At 44.0% G+C, this 19,532-nt stretch overlaps 1 protein-coding gene across 2 annotated transcripts in view; it reads left to right on the forward strand.

Annotated features, from left to right (window-relative positions):
- The window catches only part of LOC136960126 (ankyrin repeat and BTB/POZ domain-containing protein 3-A), an 84,370-nt gene extending 66,027 nt beyond the window's left edge, over positions 1 to 18,343 (forward strand). Inside the window, exons 3-17 of one of the 2 annotated variants that reach the window (XM_067254474.1) lie at positions 2,104 to 2,308; positions 4,778 to 4,930; positions 5,307 to 5,472; positions 7,466 to 7,555; positions 9,031 to 9,132; positions 10,076 to 10,169; positions 10,906 to 11,041; positions 12,061 to 12,302; positions 12,720 to 12,898; positions 13,103 to 13,208; positions 14,036 to 14,138; positions 14,379 to 14,460; positions 14,733 to 14,801; positions 14,937 to 15,050; positions 15,178 to 18,343. In XM_067254474.1, the coding sequence (XP_067110575.1) occupies positions 2,104 to 2,308; positions 4,778 to 4,930; positions 5,307 to 5,472; positions 7,466 to 7,555; positions 9,031 to 9,132; positions 10,076 to 10,169; positions 10,906 to 11,041; positions 12,061 to 12,302; positions 12,720 to 12,898; positions 13,103 to 13,208; positions 14,036 to 14,138; positions 14,379 to 14,460; positions 14,733 to 14,801; positions 14,937 to 15,050; positions 15,178 to 15,405 (2,069 nt within the window). In that variant the 3' untranslated portion in view covers positions 15,406 to 18,343. The remainder of the gene's footprint in view (positions 1 to 2,103; positions 2,309 to 4,777; positions 4,931 to 5,306; positions 5,473 to 7,465; positions 7,556 to 9,030; positions 9,133 to 10,075; positions 10,170 to 10,905; positions 11,042 to 12,060; positions 12,303 to 12,719; positions 12,899 to 13,102; positions 13,209 to 14,035; positions 14,139 to 14,378; positions 14,461 to 14,732; positions 14,802 to 14,936; positions 15,051 to 15,177) is intronic. The other variant, XM_067254475.1, reaches the window with a different exon arrangement.
- The last annotated feature ends 1,189 nt before the right edge of the window (positions 18,344 to 19,532 follow it).

Below are 19,532 nucleotides of genomic sequence, written 5' to 3' on the forward strand. Positions count from 1 at the left end.
CCCTGTTTGCTGAGTCAGGTGGCTGAGCGGTGAGGGAATCGGGCTGGTAATCCGAAGGTTGGCAGTTCGATTCGCGGTCATGCCAACTGACGTTGTGTCCTTGGGCAAGGCACTTCACCCTACTTGCCTCGGGGGGAATGTCCCTGTACTTACTGTAAGTCGCTCTGGATAAGAGCATCTGCTAAATGACTAAATGTAAATGATGTTGTCCAACAGTTGAGTTGTAGCGTGCCAAATACGGTGCCAGATTCATGGTTTTCATGTTGTGTCCTGAAAGGAACACTGGTTTACTTTGATGGTTAGTTTTTTAAACCTGAATACCAATCCTTGGACACTGAATTGTATTGCACTGCCAATTGAATTGCAAAGCACTTTCCAATCAAATCCGTGTTCAACTAATACAGTAAGTACAGCAAAACCCAAGAAGAAGACGAGGGATGTTGTTTGCAGACAAGGGTTGTGTCCTCCCCAGGTTGACTGCAGATGATGTCATGGTTGGCTTGGTCGGACCCCAGCAGCAGCGAGGGGACCAGGTTGTGTTTGGCCACCCAGTCAAGGAGGTCATGTTTGGGCAGTAGTTGCTGATCATCCAGGGATAATCTGCTGTGGCAGCAGCCACTAGGGAGAGGAAACATCCTCGCTGTCTTCCCCAATCAGATTTTACGCACACATGTCTAAACGCATTCTAATAATATGTTTGTTGATTTCTCTGACTTCACGCCTGTAGCTGTGTCTACACGCGTGTGTGTAGACATGATGGTGTGAATGCACGCTTGTGTGTGGGCATTTATTATGTAAATGCAAGTGTATGCGCATGAGGTTGTGTGTTTGTTCTTTGGTATGTGTGCTGTGTTTGTGTCAGACCATTTAGGAACTTCAACAGCAGGCCTCCATCAAACAGATGGAGGGGTCCTGGGGTGTACACTGCTCTTACCCGGTCAACTGTCCATGAGGTGAAAAGGTTTATGCACATCCAGCTGCCTCATCATTTAAAAAATATTTGTCTTGAAAACACAATGTGTCAGGTTGGTAGTGTTTAAACGTAGACAGGCTGGAGTGTGTTTATGTTTGGTACGGGGTTGCTGGACTGGGCTTTTATAGTTGGGTAAGCCATTGACGTTACTCAGGCTTCAACTTTGTGTGTGTGTGTATTTTTTTGTCTGAGTGCTTGACTTTGAACAGGATCTTTAAAACAAACTCATTTAAAAATGTTCACCTTATTTTGCCGAGAAACGTCGGGTGTTCCAGTAAACTAAGTAAATAATTAAATCAATGAAGTTAATAATATATCTGGAAAGGCTTCGGTGAATCCATACTGCAGCAGTTTCACTCTCATAACGGCGCTATTATTCTACAATCTATCGCTAATGACCCCATCAATAAACCTCTGAGAAGCTGCCTGATGTTGGACAAAGGAATAGCCATGCTGCACTTTAAGATGCCCTGCTCTATATTGCCCTGAGGTATATTCACGGAAGTGATGTAGTATTGAAGAGGCAGAATTTCACTCTTGTTCTGTCTTTGCATGATCGACATTGTACGGCATCTCTTCATTCTATCTTTACTCTCATGCTCATGGTAAATGCAATCCAAGAAGGCTTAAAGCACAATTATACTATAAGTAAAGAATACGATAGTGGGCTTTTACTAGATCCAGTCATTTATCAGACTCAGGGGATTGTGTGGGTGTGTGAATGAGTAATACTATTGTGAGTCATAAGGTGTGTGACAGAGAGCTGTTTGAATGAGGGAGTGCAACACTATTATTAAAATAAATTGTAGAGGCCCTCAAATCTCTGTGTGTCTATAATGAGACAAACAATGGCTTCACTTTACCATCAACAAATCAACTCTAAAGCACCTGTTATTGTATAGAATAGAACACAATAGAACTGAATAGAACACTAAATAACAGACCATGACCGATGTTGAGAAACTATCTGAGTGCCTCACCTCAAGCCTCATAGCATCGAAACATACTTCCAAAACCTCATACAAAACGCCAGGCCATCCAGTGATGAACCAGACCCTACATGTATATGTTCTGTATATAGGAGCACCAGAGCTCACCATAATACCTGTTCCTGTTCCCCCTTGTTCTAGGTGATCTGGTATCACGGGCCATGCACCACCTCCAGCCTCTTCACATCAAGAACCCCAGCAATGGAACGCCTGTCCACCAGAAGACCAACTCGGTCCACTGGGAACCCGAGGCCCTCTACACACTCTGCTACTTCATGCACTGTCCCCAGATGGAGTGGGAAAACCCTAACGTGGAACCCTCCAAGGTCACCTTGCAGACAGAGAGGTGAGTGAGTCAGGAACCTCCCACTCTGGGACACGTCCCTCACTGAATGGTGGGTTACATATCCAGAGGAAGGCTAGGGGAATGGGCTTCAGTCCTCTGGGGTGTGTGTGTGTGTGAGTGCAGGCAATACAACACTACAAACTTCTTCAATGTAAATCTTGTTGTGGACCTGGGCCTAATCCATGGGCTTTCATAAGATCCAGGTTGACTGATGACATATAGGTATATAGGTAAAGCTCTAACCACCCTATCAGAAGTGACTGTACCTCTGCAGAGGACAGGAAGTGCTTATGATGGATTGTTAGAGGATCGACGCTGGCACATCTGCTTGTCATTTCTTCAGATGGATGGACATGGGGGAATGGGGTAGGATGGACATACGTCTAAACTCCCTCTCAGAATAGTTCAAACAGCCTTTTGAAGACCCCGGGGAGAGTGACGAATGTCAGGCAGAATGATGCATCAGCAAACTTGCAGGTCCCTGGAGAACAGATGCTCTGTTTAGCATTCTGCTTCAAGGCTGAAGCTAAGCTGAGAAATAGGAAAAGAGAGAGAGAGAGAGAGAGAGAGAGAGAGAGAGAGAGAGAGAGAGAGAGAGAAAGAGAAAGAGTGTGAGAGAGAGAGAGAGAGAGAGAGAGAGAGAGAGAGAGAGAGAGAGAGAGGGGGGGGGGTTGAATGTGAGACAATTGTAGTATTTTGGGGAAGTTTGTTCATTTGGAAGCCTTATCAAAGCCTCCACAGAACTGCAATAGGGCATTATTTACATACTAAGTATAAGAATATTTTGTATATTTAAGGTCAGAAAATAAGTTTTATTTTAGTGTAATATGAATAACCTATACTATACATTTTTGAATGTAATTCTTAAATCTATGAATGTACTATTAAAGTAGTTTTAAACAAAGATATTCTAGGAATGGGATTTCTTTGCTACCAGTTCTTTGTGTTGGTTGTCACTGGCTATGCCAAGGAATAACACTAACCAGCAATGTTTTCCTTCTTTGCTGGGCCTCCTCCATCTCCCTCCTTCTCTCTAGTCCAGACAAGGATGAATGAGAAATGTCTTTGGAATAGCATTCTTCAGTTTAAGCAAAAACTCTTAGGGAAAGGGAGGAGGTTGGGAGTGTCAAATTATTCAGCCTGCTTCTGAGAAAGCCTTGCGGTTTCATTTTTTATATTTGTATTACTTTTTGAGCTGACATTCCTGGCAGTGTGTCATCGGTAGTAAGTGTCTAGGGTGTGTGATCTAGGTCTAGGGCTTAGTCGATTGCTGTGCAAAACGGTGCTGCCCTAAAAAAAAATAAGTAGGCCAGTTAATCACAGCACTGATATCTGAGGGGTACAATAAGTTGTCTTGTTGTCTTGATGAATTACAAACTTCCCACATAAGAGTTTGGAAACTTGACAAAACTCCTGGAAACAGCAGGCTGTTTACTCAATATACTGTACAGTTGCATTCACCTCAGGGAATCTTTATTTTGTTTATAATGTATCCAATTTATTGGCCCACATATTTGATTAAAGACTATTTTAGGTGTCTTTTTTCATATAATACAATATTTCTTTCTACTTTCTTGAAACTTATATATTGATGTAAAATTGAATTTTTGAAGGCCCCTTAATTTTGCAACATATTTTATATTTAATCAAGTCATTTTCCTGAGATTGAGCTTTAAACTGATACCAATAAGCTTTCCAGATTGAATGAACATTCCCTCAGCTGCCCAGCTATAATGAGGAGTTTTATCTCCGTACCCATACACGAGCAGCTGTAACGAGAGGACCTATGACATGAAAAAGCCTGCTTTCATCTCTCTGCCTGGTTAATTTAAATCCTCATTCTGCCTTCCCTCTGGTGTCTAATGTTGATAGCTTGGAGATTTGATCGTTTCCCTGTCACTGAACAGACAGAGGCAGGCAGACGATTCTTCTCTCTGACAGGGTGAGAAGGCAGATGTGTGAATGTAAAGAATCACAAATTGCTACAAAGATACAAGAAGAAGAAGATACAAATGTTGTATCTCTTCTCAAACTCCGAGAAGGAGGGAGACAGGGAGTTGGAGAGAGGCAAAATTGCAGGAAACAGATGGGTATTTTTGGAATTTACATAATGTGTAATTAGTGAACGTACGGGCAGAAAATTGAAAAATATGAATATTAAATGTCAGATAGTAATTGTTCATTGCTGGTTGATTATTGAGGTTCTTCCCATAACATTACAGCGTAATTTATGTCTAGATGATCTAAAAAGAAATGTTTGGAAGTTCTATTGACAAAAAAACAAGGACATTTTCAGGAAACATAAAGGGTGTATATCAGTGGTTCTCTTGAGACAATACCTGATAAAACTGATCTGCTTGCAGAGTGAATAGTAAGCACGGACAGGAGTGAGAAAGCGCATCTTCTTCTGCCAGCTCGATGAGTTGAGTGGACGCGAGCTGGGAGGCTGAATACTGTGTCCCCCTGCAGGCCCTTTCTGGTACTGCCACCGCTGATGGAGTGGATCCGGGTAGCAGTGGCCCACACAGATCATCGTCGCAGCTTCTCTGTGGACAGCGACGACGTGAGGCAGGCCGCTAGGCTGCTGCTGCCGGGGGTGGACTGCGAGCCCAGACAGCTCAAGTACGGCATCCTTCTCATTTGTCTGTCTTGTGAGTTTGTCGATCAACCCAAAGGTACATAGAGAAATCATTTCTGTTCAAAAGTGCCCGTTTGTGATGAGAGTTGTCAAAGGGAAGTTTCAGTGGTTTGCTTTACCATGGCAACAGCTACAAGTAACAAGTGGCTTGAATGTACTTATAGACAAAATTGTTAAAAATTGATCTGTTTCAATTTCCTTCCTTCTCTCTCTCACTATCTCTCTCTCTCTCTTCCTATCACTCACGCTCTTTCTCTCTAACTGTCTATCTTTTCCCTCTCTCCCTATCTCTTTCCCACTCATTCGCCCTCTATCCAACCCTCTCTCTGGATCTCTTTTTCTCCCTGCCTTTTCTTCCAGGGCCGACGACTGTTTCTGTGCCACCAGGAAGCTGGACGCGGTGTCCACCGAGGCCAAGTTCCTCCAGGACCTCGGCTTCCGGATGCTCAACTGTGGCCGGACTGACCTGGTCAAGCAGGCAGTCAACCTGCTGGGACCTGATGGGATCAACAGCATGAGCGAGCAGGTCTGATCAGCACTCACTCACCGGATGTCTGGTTCCCCCTGTACCCCCCCCCCCCCCCCCCCCCCCCGTGTTATCCTTGCTCTAGAAAAACGCTACCTCCTCTCATTCCAAGCGTGAAATCATTTGGTCGTGTGCATGTAGCCACACTGCAGCATGTGGTGCCTGTTTGTAGGCATCACCACACGCGTCGCGAGCTGCTTGAGCTGAAAGCCTCATCGATCAGCCCGGCCCTTCTGGATCCCAGTCTTCATGTTATCAGGGGTTTCGGCCCCTCGCCCAGTCGATGGAAAAACCATCTATTGATGCGCCGCAGAGTGTGGCAGCTTATGTGCAATCAGATTGTCCACGGTCCACACACAGGGCTTTTTCCTGTCCAATCAAGCAAGTCTGGAGGGTGTCTTGGCATTTGCTTGATAAAACAGACAGTAGATCTTCAAGATTGCATTAAGCCTGTTTGTATAAAGCTCCCCTTATCACAGAGGTTTTCTAATGGAGACCTGTATTTGAGTGTTCTTCTCTAGATTTCTCTAGAAGGCCATTTTTCTCCTCCATAAGCAAGGATTGGAAATATGTACTTCCCAGCTGCATGTGTTCAATAGAGTGTGGCTACCACTGAATGTGACTAATGGACGCCATTACACCCATTGCCATTGGCATTGATTTACTTCTTCAAGTCATGTTAGATTTCAAGATGTGATTGCAAGGAGGGACGTTTGCAATTGTGTTTTCTTGTGAAACAAGATAAGTGGTCCAGGGAAAAAGGCAGCAGTGATGTGTCATCACTGAAAAAGATTTTTCAGTTAATCAGGAGTCCTCCATTTTCCTTCAGCTGACTGCAATTGTCTCAGTGTATGAGATTCTGTAATAGATCTGAGATTATCATCTCTTATTAGTCAATGCCATGGAACAGATTTGTTTTTGGCAAGCTTGGTAACAAAGCTTGTACATAGACCCCACACCTCTAATCAGGATTCGGTTTGAACCAAACAATAGCTTATTCTTTCTTTATGAGTATGACAACATATGTTCAGTACAGTGGTTGAGTAATATGTTATATATGTTTCTGTAGGGTGGGATGCCTAGATTAGAAATAGCTTGTGCTATTGCACGCTTTAACATATTCCATCTCAGTTAGAGCACTTCCATAATGAGGCCCTTTATGTAGACTGTGACCTGTGAGGTGTTTGACACATGTTTAAAGGTGTGCAGCTGCCACAGGGGGTGGCAGTACGCACATGTTTGCATGTTGTGATCTAACATGTTGTGATGTACTGTGTATTAATATCATTCCAGTCAAAGTTATGTTTGGTACTGTGTACTAGTAGGAAGTAATTTCCTCGGGAACTGGTCACTAATTGATGGGGGCGTGTCAGAATCACGTCTAGCTCCTGTACAGCTGTGTCTCATATACAGTGCATTAAATGATATATTATGCTGTTATGTTCACATTTTTGTGTTTAATGTTAATAAATAAATAAATATGTCTACGCACCCCTCTCTCCCTCCTCTCTTCCCCTCTTACTCCCCCTTCTCTTTCCTCTCTCTCCCCCATCTCTCCCCTATCCCCTCCTCTGTCTTCCTCCCTCCCCCCCTTTCCTCCTCCCTCACCTCACCCGCCTCTTTCCCCTCTCCCCCCCTCTATCCTCTTCCCTCTCCCCTCTCTCCTCCTCCCTCTCCCCTCTCTCCTCTTCCCTCTCCCCTCTCTCCTCCTCCCTCTCCCCTCTCTCCTCTTCCCTCTCCCCTCTCTCCTCCTCCCTCTCCCCTCTTTCCCCTCTCCCCCTCTATCCTCCTCCCTCTCCCCTCTTTCCCCTCTCTCCCCTCTCTCCTCCTCCCTCTCCCCTCTCTCCCCTCTCTCCTCCTCCCTCTCCCCTCTCTCCCCTCTCTCCCCTCTCTCCTCCTCCCTCTCCCCTCTCCCCCCTCTCTCCTCCTCCCTTTCCCCTCTCCCCCCCTCTCTCCTCCTCCCTCTCTCCCCTCTCCCCCCTCTCTCCTCCAGGGGATGACTCCTCTCATGTATGCCTGTGTGCGTGGAGACGAGGCCATGGTCCAGATGTTGCTGGACGCTGGGGCGGACATCAACAGTGAGGTCAGTGTCCATAGACCTTCTCAGAGGCAATATCACTTTTGCCTTTCTGTCTCAGTCATTTTTGTGTTCCAGTGTAGTTGGACTGTCAATACAAGTTGCGAATCCTGTGCTTTGCTGTGCTGTACTGTGACATGTTGTGCTGTACTATACTGTGCTGTGCTGTTCTTTGACATGTTGTGCTGTACTATACTGTGCTGTGCTGTACTGTGACATGTTGTGCTGTACTATACTGTGCTGTGCTGTACTGTGACATGGTGTGCTGTGATATCATTTGTTTGCCCTGTCCTTCATCTCTCATCTTCTGACCTGCCCTTTGGCATGCTTTCTGTTGAACTAGTGGCTTTTTACATGAAGTGCATCTAAAGTGGGTGTTGAAAATCACTAAAGGTGGCTTAAGATATATCTAAAAAGAAAGATGTCTAGGATAGTATCTAATCCATGTAGCTTTCTGTAACTACTTAAGTATATTATGAGATGCACTCAGTGTTTGTCACTAGCACATGTCTCATACATGAAGCACGTACACTTAGGTACACCATTCAATAGGTCCTGGGGTGTTTAATGTTAATGTGGTTATTGAGTATAATAATGTGTATTACAAAATGCTTCATGGAACAGACTTCCTTGTAGACCAGATGTGTTGAATGTCTTGTGACTGTCCCACTCGCTCCCATTGATTGTTGTGTAATATGATGTAGAATGGACATGCTGCCTCATGTGCAAAGTACCAGATGGTTACACGAAAGTCATAGTTGACATTTAACTCATATTTTCTAAGAAAAGATTACGAATTTAAGACCAGGTTTCAACATGGTTGTCATTGCAATATTGCCTACTAAAACTTGTGTGATATTGTGTGAAGACTTTTGATGTTAGAAATGTCGCCGTCAGGGGATTAATAAAGTGTAATTCACAGCTCCTTCAAAAAGCCTGTTGTGGCAAAAATGTACAATATGTCAAGTGATCTTGACCCACGCAGAATACCATATCTAGATGTAACATTGCACAGTGAGGCTAGAAGTAGTTTGTTCCCTCCGCTATTGTTCATTTCCTCCTGAGTCACCACTGGCCATTTCCACAGTGTCATCGCCAATTATATGTTCTTCACGGACAGCCTTCCCCTCAATAAAACACCATTCAGAGCTGGCAGCAAGGGAACCGTTTCAGACTGCAGTTAGGGCACTGGCTAGGCAGAACGGTGTGTATAGGACTCCATTTGTGGAGACCAGGAGTGTGAATGAGATGATGGGAGCTCAGTCGCGAACAAAAGCTCAGTCGTGAACATGTTTCCCAGACTGAAAACCTCAAGGGGAGATGCCGTCAGCCTTAGGCCTCCTGCTTCCTCCTCCCTCTTATTCCATATTCCTTTTTTATGACCCTCCACTTCTTCTTCTTCTTCCTCCCCCTCCCTTCCTGAGCTGAGAATGTTAATGGCTGTGTATCTGTCTCCCTGAACTCCACCTATGACTTCCCAGGTGCCAAGCACAGTAAACAAGCACCCCTCAGTTTATCCCGAAACGCGCCAGGGGACTCCGCTCACTTTCGCCGTGTTACACGGACACGTCCCTGTCGTCCAGGTAGTGACGTTTTTGACCTGTAACCCTTGACCCTTTGAGACCCTGTAACCCATGATCTGTGTCCCTCAGCCCTTACCCGTGTGCAAATACATGGTTATTATTGTGATAGAACACAATAATAACAGCTAGATACCATCAACATATATAAAACAATATTCAAATTTTCTTTGAAATTATTGTAAATGTTTGACGCTGACATTGAGAGGAGCAAGGCGGTGTCTAAACGTATTCAGTTGAGATATTGGAAAGTCTAGTTCAAACTGTAAACCAAACTATTCTAATCCAAACTAAACTGAAGTGGGAGAAGCATCATCAGGCACACACAGACAAATGATCAGCTCTAGGGATGCACAGCCTCAGTGGACTTCTCACCAATGTCCTCTACATTTACAGAGTTTATTTACTATGCAGTAAAAATTACAAACTGCTTTTGGCTCCGAGGTGGATTAGGATCCTCCACCACGCAAGTTCTGCTTAATTATTTACCCAAAGCGCTGTAATAAACCACAGAGTTTATCAAGGACATCCTTCCCATCGACAGTATGTTGGCTCCTTTGTAGTTCATCTCCAAGGGAAACGGTAGCTAACTTCAGGCTTCTCAACAAAACATTTTTATAACAGCATCAACTTCAGTGGGGTGATAAGTCTAGCCAAAACATGGAGCTAGATTTGAATATGGAGCAGGGAGAGGTTTTAGAGAAACAGAGGTTCAGACTAGATTAGAAATGAGAAGGTTAGAAATCCTCGTGAGGTAAGCATTGTTGAGATTCCGTTGGTAAGGTGTGTTTCTCTGTCCGCAACTTTCCTTCTACTTCTCCTCTTGATTTCCACCCCCACTCCTTACCTATGCCCCTCACTCCACACCTCCCTCCACCCCTCCCTCCCTTCCACCTCCCTTCCATCTCTGCCCTTCCTTCATGCCTTCCATTCCTCCCTTGCACAGCTGCTGCTGGACAACAGAGCCGGTGTGGAGGGCGCCCTGCAGGATGGAACAGATAACTACACTGAGACTCCCCTGCAGCTGGCCGCTGCTGCAGGTACATCTCCACGACGACAGGACTGAGCTTTATTGTTCTTACAAAGGGCATGCATATTCATCCCTTAAAACACGGGACATGACTATGAAGTTTAAAGAGTGTTTAGATTAAGGATAGAGTATCACTACTAATCTCTCTTTGCTTGTAATACTTACGTACAGTATTTGGATTGAGACTTTGTATGGACGGTATAGAATTCAATGTGAATTCATGTTTGGTTGGAGCACTGTAGCACAAAGTTGTTGAATCCCAGTCTTTCACACTTCATGACCTTGCTAGAACGTAGGCAGATGGGTTGCCATGGCAGCTGTCATTTTAAGCAAAGATCTATAGGTTATGAATATGAATATAAGGGCTAATTGAGTAATACTGAGGTAATGCTGCAGAGGCCATTCTTGCAGAGACAATGTGATGCACTCCAGCTTGTTTGTGTTGTTCTTAAAGCAGCGTTCAGTTGTGCCTCATTCTATTCATTCCATTAGAAACTTGTATCTTCCTAATTGCTTTTAGTCATTCAGGTCAATTAACCCCAGCTGCTTACACAGCCCTAAACTTACTTCATAGAATGTGAAAAACAAATTTTCGATGATTCATGATGAGGTACATCACTGCACCACTCTTTTGAAAGTAGGGCAGGCCATTTTGTGAACAGAGTGCTCTATTACTGCATACTGTCTTTGTGGATGGGGTTAACGTATGCATTGAAATGGTGACATGTTGGGTGTTCCCTCGACAGGAAACTTTGAGCTGGTTAGTCTCCTGTTGGAGAGAGGGGCCGACCCCATGATCGGGACCATGTGTAGAAACGGTATCTCCTCAGCTCCCCTGGGAGATATGAACTCCTTTAGCCTGGCAGCAGCACATGGGCACAGGTAACACACCACACACCACACATCACACACCACACACCACACACCACACATCACACACCACACACCACACACCACACACCACACACCACACACCACACATCACACACCACACATCACACACCACACACCACACACCACACATCACACACCACACATCACACACCACACATCACACATCCCACGCAAACATCCCACAGCCTCACAAGCGAACCAATCTGGTACTTGAAATGGCAATTCACACAGTTAAAAACACAATGAGAACACATTTCCTGTCCACCTCCCTTGCTCCTCCACAAGAACACAATCGACTCTCAGCTCCATTGTGGAGCATCCCCGCGAGTGTCCCTGAGTGTAATAAGCTCTAGAATTCCACTGGGTGTCTCCCTTGTCTGGTTCCTGTCCCAGAGCGCAGCACGGCAGTGTGAAAACCTCATTAAGATTCAGAGCACAGAGCTCCATCAGAGGAAAAAGAGGGAAAGCCAACACCATAGCTGCCTTATGAACACAATCAATTACACGAAGAGCACACTGCAGCATTTTAGAGGGGGATGCCACACTAGCCGCTTCACTCATAAAGAAGCCTCCAGCTGCATGGGCTCCAGCACGGTTCTCAAGAATGCTTTATCATTCTGAATTACCGTTATTGGTGGGGATCAAATGTAATTGAATGCGCAGTTTGTCTCTCAGACCCCAATAAAATAATGAATCGTCTGCCTCCTCGTTGCGTCTTTGTGACTTGCAAACTCATAGATCAAACAAGCATTCAGATAGCATGTGAGGTTGCATATCACTTAACTTAATCCCAGATCTTATTAGAATAGGAAACAAGTATGTAAGAAAGAGATGTGTTGGTATTCAGTTATGGTTGTTTGAAAACCTGGGGTCTTTCTTTTGAAAATAGCTAGTTGACTGGGCTAAGGTCCATATTGAGTATGTTATCAATGTTTTTCCTTTTGAATGCCTAAATCCCTCTCATCTTTCTGTTGCTTTCCACCCATCCCTTTGTTCCATTTGCTCAGGAACGTGTTCCGGAGGCTTCTGTCTCAGGCAGAGAAGGAGAAGGGCGACGTCCTCTCCCTGGAGGAGATTCTGGCTGAGGGCTCGGAGCCGGGGGGGGAGAAGAGGGCCTGTCCGGCTCCCCCGGCCGTGGACGGGACCCTCCAGCGAACAGGAAAGGCCAAACTGAGGGCCCTGAGAGAGGCCATGTACCATAGCGCAGAGCACGGCCATGTGGACATCACCATAGACATCCGCAGCTTAGGTCAGAGCTACGAGCTAACACGCTAACGACAACGTCGTGTCTCTCTGTCCCACGCCGCCTGCTCTCCTGTCCTGTCCTGGAGCTGTGCTCATGCTCGTATCTGTCCGGCACACGTTTGTCTCGTCATCTCAGGTCATCCAGTCATCGTTCAACATATAGTTGTCTTTAAGTGTTGATATTAAGGCCAAACTGTACAGAAAACACCATATACCCGTACATAAATGTCCTGATTGGTACAAAGACCCCAAAGGCACCTTGAGATGTACTCCATATCTAAATATTAGCATCCCAGGCCAAGGCAGACATAGTCAGTGCTGAAGCCATTCCATTGCATTGTTGGCCTTTCTGCAACAGGTTGGCTTCGAACATCTTAATGGATTGTGTTTACTTATTGATGGTTGTGTGTGGTGTTCCCAGGTGTCCCCTGGACCCTGCACACCTGGCTGGAGTCTCTCCGCACCTGCTTCCTGCAGCACCGCCGCCCACTGATCCAGGGCCTGCTCAAGGACTTCAGCTGCATCCAGGAGGACGAGTACACCGAGGAGCTGATCACGCACGGCCTGCCACTCATGTTCCAGATCCTCCGAGCCAGCAAGGTCACACACACACACACATGCACAGACACAAGCACACAAACACACACACACAGGCACACACAAACACATTGTGTGTGTGCACCTTCACACAAACACTTACTCATATCAACACACACCCACACACACACACACACACACACACACACCCACAACGTTCATTCCTATTGCTGGTTTTTATACTGAAGTATTGTGTTTGTCCTGCAGAATGAGGTGATCAGCCAGCAGCTGTCTGTGATCTTCACCCAGTGTTACGGGCCTTTCCCCATCCCCAAGCTGACAGAGCTCAAGAGGAAGCAGACCTCACGTCTTGGTGGGTGGGGGTAGAATGCCGGTGGGGGGGAGAGGGAGAGGACTGGGGAGGATGGTGAGGGAGGAGTGTGTGTGGGGGGGGGGGGGGGGGGGTCTGGGAGGAGGCTGCAGTCACTGAGTCCGAGATGCTGGTGAACTGATTCCAATGAAATCTGTCCATTTTTGGTTGAAAGGGATAATAGATAGATTAGAGGTTACCTCTATCAAAACTACTGTAGGGTTGAAAGTAATTTGGATTTGAATTTGGACTGTTGTAATCCAATCAAAAATGTTTTCCTCTATAAAATGTTTTTAAGAACAAGTCAATGAACCAATAGCACCCTCTAGAGTCAATCTACATATTTAGTAAAGCTATTTGAGTACATTTCTCACCATTGATTTATTTTTATTAAATACTTAGAAAATCGTTATGGCTTTTTCTCCAAATTAAATTCTGGATTCCATTTCAACAGTTTTTCCTGGCAGAGGTGTCCCAAGAGACTGCTATAATGGATGAAAAGCTATAAGGTTCCATGAGAGTGAAATTAGAAATCAACAGCATTTTGGAATAGTTGTGAAAGAAGAAAGACATTCCATTTGATAAAATGATTGAAAACAAAATGCTGAATGGCCCTGAGGCACTTTGAGTCTGATGGAACACTTTAATACCGCATGCTGTTATGACATTAGACAAATCATACGCTTTTACAACCTAGCATCACTACATTTCACTCCCTTTCCCCAGCCAGCCTCGTATTTAAAGTATATTTAGAGACTTTCTTTGAAAAGAGATAAGTTGATAATAATATAGTGTTATGGCTGTAACTTTGTGTACGGTGTATCTTTTAGATCCTCACTTCCTCAACAACAAAGATATGTCTGATGTGACGTTCCTCGTGGAGGGAAAACCTTTTTATGCACACAAAGTTCTACTGTTCACCGCTTCAGCCAGGTAAGATGCCGTTTCTAAATAGATACTTCATTCATCCCCAAAGGGAAATTGTGGAATTTCAACAGTAAACCATGCCAGAGCAAAGTAGTTTAAGCAATCGGTTATATACATGGTTTAACACAGGTTATTAACAGGTTACAAGTTTATCGATGGGTTTATTTATCATAATGATTATTCTTCAACAGATGTATGATGTATTAGTATCTATGACCTGTGATATCTATTTCCACGCTCCTCCAGGTTTAAGTCCCTGCTCCAAAACCGACCTGCGGCTGAGAACACCTGCATTGAGATCAGTCACGTCAAGTACAACATATTTCATGTAAGTAACAGATTTATGTTGTTACGCCATAGAAACTGAAATGTGTCTTCTTCTCCTGAACAGGGCAGTCTTGTTGTATGTATCATGTACAATGTACATGGCTGCGACTTAACAGAATTGGGCTTGGCAGGAATGATTGCGCATATAGACACTTAACTAATGACATTGATCAAATATAACATTGATTTGCAGCAGTCCCAGCACCCCTAATTCCCACGATACTGATGAGTATAGATAGAAGAGAGTAATAACCAGACTGCTGTTTGTTACAGTTGGTCATGCAGTATCTTTATTGTGGAGGCACTGAGTCCTTGCATATAAGGAACACAGAGATTATGGAGGTAAGAGACAGATTCAAAGGAATATTTTAAAAGCATAGATAGTTTTCTAGTCATTCTCCCCTTAAACTTGCATCTGTGCGTGTGTGTGTGTGTGTGTGTGTGTGTGGGGGGGGGGGGTACTCTGCCTGTTTATAGCTGTTGTCTGCAGCCAAATTCTTCCAACTTGAGGCCCTTCAGCGACACTGTGAGATAATATGCTCCAAGAACATCACCACGGAAACATGCGTGGACATCTACAAACATACTAAGGTTAGTGATGTTCGACTGCATTTCAAAATACTTTGGACAAATCAGAGTCAAGTCATATACAGTCAACACCAACGAAAGCATTTTGTCCATATCCATATTTAAACCTCATTGTGTTGGCATATTTTAGTTCCTGGGTGCCAGCGAGCTTGCGGCCTTTATCGAGGGCTATTTCCTGAAGAACATGGTACTGTTGATTGAACTGGAGGGCTTCAAGCAGCTGCTGTACGAGCCCCCTGCAGAGAGCCCGGCCTCCAGCCCCTGTCCCAGCTCGGACATCCTCCAAGACCTGGAGAAAACACTGGCCGTCCGCATCCACTCCATTCATCTCTCCTCCTCCAAGGGCTCTGTCGTCTGACCGCTCTGGAATCCCAGCGGCATCATCAGCAACATCCCAGCAATGTTACTTCAACATCCACAACCACCCCCCCAACAAGTTGATTGCCGCGCCCCCCCGTCCCCCTCGCAGAAAGGGGATCTGCTGCCATGTCGGCAGGGTTGTACATTTTCCCCTCGTAAAACCCAGTAACTATGACAACCTAAGTTCAGCGCCAGTTCATCCAGCTGACTGTCGTAGGGAGCGCTGTTGGGTCATGTGACATGACAGGTCCGAGCGACAAGGTCTTCACTGCAGCGCCACATTCAGTTCACTTGCCCTGGGACGGCGTAGCAACGTGCTTTCAAGTTGTTGTTGTAGCACTCCTCTCACATAACTGCAAGATCTTAGGGCACCACAAGAGGGATACAAGGAAGTATGATTGATACTGGCCCATGCTTATGAAACACATGGGTGTATTTCATGTGGGATACATTGGAAGAGACCAATCGGATAAATGTCATTCAGTGTCTAATTCCTGCAAGACTGACTTCAAGGTTTCTGCAAGTTAATTTATGTACTGTACACAATATGCTTTTCCAGGACTTCACAAAAAACTGTGACATATAGAGTGAAAAGTATATTGCCAAAGCATCACCTTTAACTTAACCAACCATTTACAGTCTGAAAGAAACATTGAAAACAAAAATAGTAGCAATGAGAGAGATTTGGGGACTATGAACATATTTGCCAATTTATTCTCCTTTGTGTGCTGGACAGAATTTCACTGTGTCCTCAGCTATGTGCTTTGGCTAAATCAATCAAAGAACCTTCCATTACCAACCAATACAGCTCTTTAAACATGTACTCTGTCTGCTCCTACAATCAGTATGGGTTTATGCTCCAAACATGGATGTTCAACTCTGAATTACCTTGTGCTCTATTTATGAACTACGTCTTTGCATGACAACTTCTAAGCCGTGCTGTCCTAATGTTGCTTTTTTGGGGATGAATTTCCCTTCGCCGACAACTTTGGGAGGGAGTGAAGATTTGCCTTGCCTAATGCTCTCGATTGCAAACAACAGACTTATGGACTACAGTGATTGGAACTTAGAATGGCGTCTCTGTAGATCTTAGAAGCCGTGTGTAAATACGTCATGCAAGTGAATTGTTTCAGTCGTACTGTCTGTAAACCAATGTACAGTATATTCCGTCATCCCGTCATGCTTGGCTAACAGAAACACTCTTTGGATGTGCTACAACCACAGCCGTCGTTCAAACTGTATGATTCAGTTGATGCAAAGTTGCATGTTAAATGTATGAATCCTTTCGCTTTTTTTCTGTGTCTGTCAGTAGGCCTACAGAATGTTGTTGTTGTTTTAAAGTCATACTGATTGGTAGGGAATCATAGGTTGTTCATCTCAGCCAGAGAGGTAGAATTTCTAGCATGAGATCTTTCCCATTTCAGCTGTGTGGTTATTGTTGCGTACCAAATAATAAAGTAAGAAGGGATATGGTAGGTCTTAGGCATTCCCTGAAGTTAGCTTTAGTCAAAAAAAACAAATTGTCTATGGCCATGACCACAGATAGTGAACTCAAAGTAGATATTGAGAAATCTGTTGACTATTCCTAGCTTGTCATGTAATGTTCATGTACAGTAAACCAATTACTTTAATTAGAATTGTTTTTGCTGTAAAATTACACAGTCCAATGTAATCTGCCCAAATGTCTGAAATGTAAACATTATTTAGCTTTTCTTCAACAGTATGCTCTCATGGTTTTGAGTTGAGCAATGTGAGGGTGAGTAGCAAAAACTCTAAATGGACTTTAGGAAAATAACTTTTAGCTGAAAGGTCAATATAGATAAATAACAGACAACAACAGTATATGAGCAAAGTTACAATGTGTAAATAATGACAAAAAACTGAAATTATATTATAACTTTATTTTCTTACCACAAATAGCATTGTATGTTTTATTTTCCACAGCTATTTTGTTTTACAAAAGTGAAAAAGATTATAAAAATGTACATGATTCAGATTGAGACAGTAGTCTTATTATAGTACATTTGGTTTCCATAGCCCTAAGAAAATAGATCATGTACTACAAAAACTGAGCACCATATTTGTTATCAAATTATTTCCAGTAACTGTGAGAATGCAGTTATTAAAAGGCTGCTATTAAAATGCAAGTTAGGACACATATGTCAAATTTGGATTTAAAATCCTTAGTTTGGCTAGCAATTTCAACAAAATTGATTTAAATAAACTTGTAAGTGTAAACTACGTAATACTGTCAGGGGTACGCCACATGCCCTGTCTACCTTGTACACAAACAGTGTACTGTATTTCAAGCTTTCACAATTTCCCTTGCTTGGTCATTTAAAAGCGAAATAATCAACTGATGACAATATCTGACCATGGACTAATGGAGGATCATGAATGTACCATGCATTGTTTGTGTATGTGTTAGACTGTTCATTTGTGAGCCCCTCACCAAAGCAAAAACTATGCCTGTGAGCTACAGCAAATGCAGGGCAAGCATGACAAATTTAGTTTGACGTTGTCTGAGATGTATATTGTACACCAGCTTTGTCTGATAAAAAAAATGGCTTGTCTGTTCATTTTTCCAAACATTTACTTTGCCTGCAAATCTTGTTGTTGATAACAAACTATGACAAAACATCTCTCTTACAGTAAATCCAGATTAAACATGCATGGGGTTACATTTACTAGATTCGGAATCCAAAGGCTATTTTCTCATTAGTTTTTGTTATTTTTCTTCAATACAAAACATGTATATTGTACAAAATATATATAAATATATATATATATATATATATGAATATTAATTATACATGGGGTGAATATCAGGGATGTGGTTGAGTATAACTGCAAGGAAAGAATGTTACACTCGTGCTACGGTGCAATTGTTCCATGACATGCATTTCTGTACAGCCAATAAAATGATCACAGTTTAACCGCTAATCATGCTCATCTTTCCCCTCCCCACTGTCATGTGAGTCTATATGGTACTCTACATAAAAAAAGAAGTATAAAGTACTTTAATTTAAGTTTATATTGCTTTATAAGGTCTATTTGATATATATTCCCCTCTAAAATCAATTACCCAAATATGTGTAAGACACTTATAGCTGAAATCCTATTGACAACTGTTTGGGGGATTTAAATAGGATTCCATCAGAGCTCCATCACGGGCACCTTGTCAGTGGGCCAGCCTGCCCTGGCCTGGACCCAGCTCGGAGGCGATTTACTGTCCTTTCCACCACTGTGCAAATGTCTAGAGACAAAAACATGACTGCCACCCCACATGGCCAAAGGAATGTCTAAAGACACACTGAAGAAAATACACAGGGTTTCTGGAGGAACAATGGTGTTTCTTAGGGGTTGTGAAGGAGTCTTAACTCCTTAGCCCCTATTTATTCTCTATCACCGTTTAACTACCCAACTCTGTCTCGGGTGGGGGATGGGTATAGATTAACTGTTCAACCTTGGACAAAACAATTCAAGGGTTCCCATACTCTTCTATAAAGTGTAAGCTCCTTTCAGCTGGAAGTTGAGGGATATTCCTTGGAGTCAAGCCCCTAAACTGTGACATGCAAAAAATCCATCAGCATCAGTTGATGACAGTGCAACCCAATTCAACCAATCACAATTCATTCCAGTCCTGTAAGCTCCTGTACAAAGCATTGCAGTGTGTGAACAACCCCCTTTTATATGAAGGGCAGGTAGCGAATAGAATTATCTGAGGCAGAAAGATGCCTATGCTCCACAAAACTGGGCATCCGGTACACCATACAGGCCTCCCCCGGCCCATGCTTCGACACAGGACGGCAGTACATGGTCCACAGACTGGGGGTGAACTGGCGGGTCACAGTATCAGCCAGACGCAGGCGGAGGTTACACGTGGAGCAGACTATGTGGTTTGGACAGCAGGGTTTTGTGTGTGCCATCCCCGAGCCCCTAGGTTGCAGTGTCCCTGGGGAAGAGGTAGAGGTGTGGCCAGTGGTGGATTTTCCCAGGTGAACCTGTGCTCGTTGTGGACCCCCCAGCTTGTCCAGAGTTTTCCTTAGCTCCAGCTGGGCCCCACAGACTCCAGCCAGCTCCCGCTGGTACTGGAGAACCAGGGAGCGCAGGGTGCGGTCTAGC

This window comes from Osmerus mordax, chromosome 17 (genome assembly GCF_038355195.1).
Source record: "Osmerus mordax isolate fOsmMor3 chromosome 17, fOsmMor3.pri, whole genome shotgun sequence".
NCBI classification, from domain to species: domain Eukaryota; kingdom Metazoa; phylum Chordata; class Actinopteri; order Osmeriformes; family Osmeridae; genus Osmerus; species Osmerus mordax.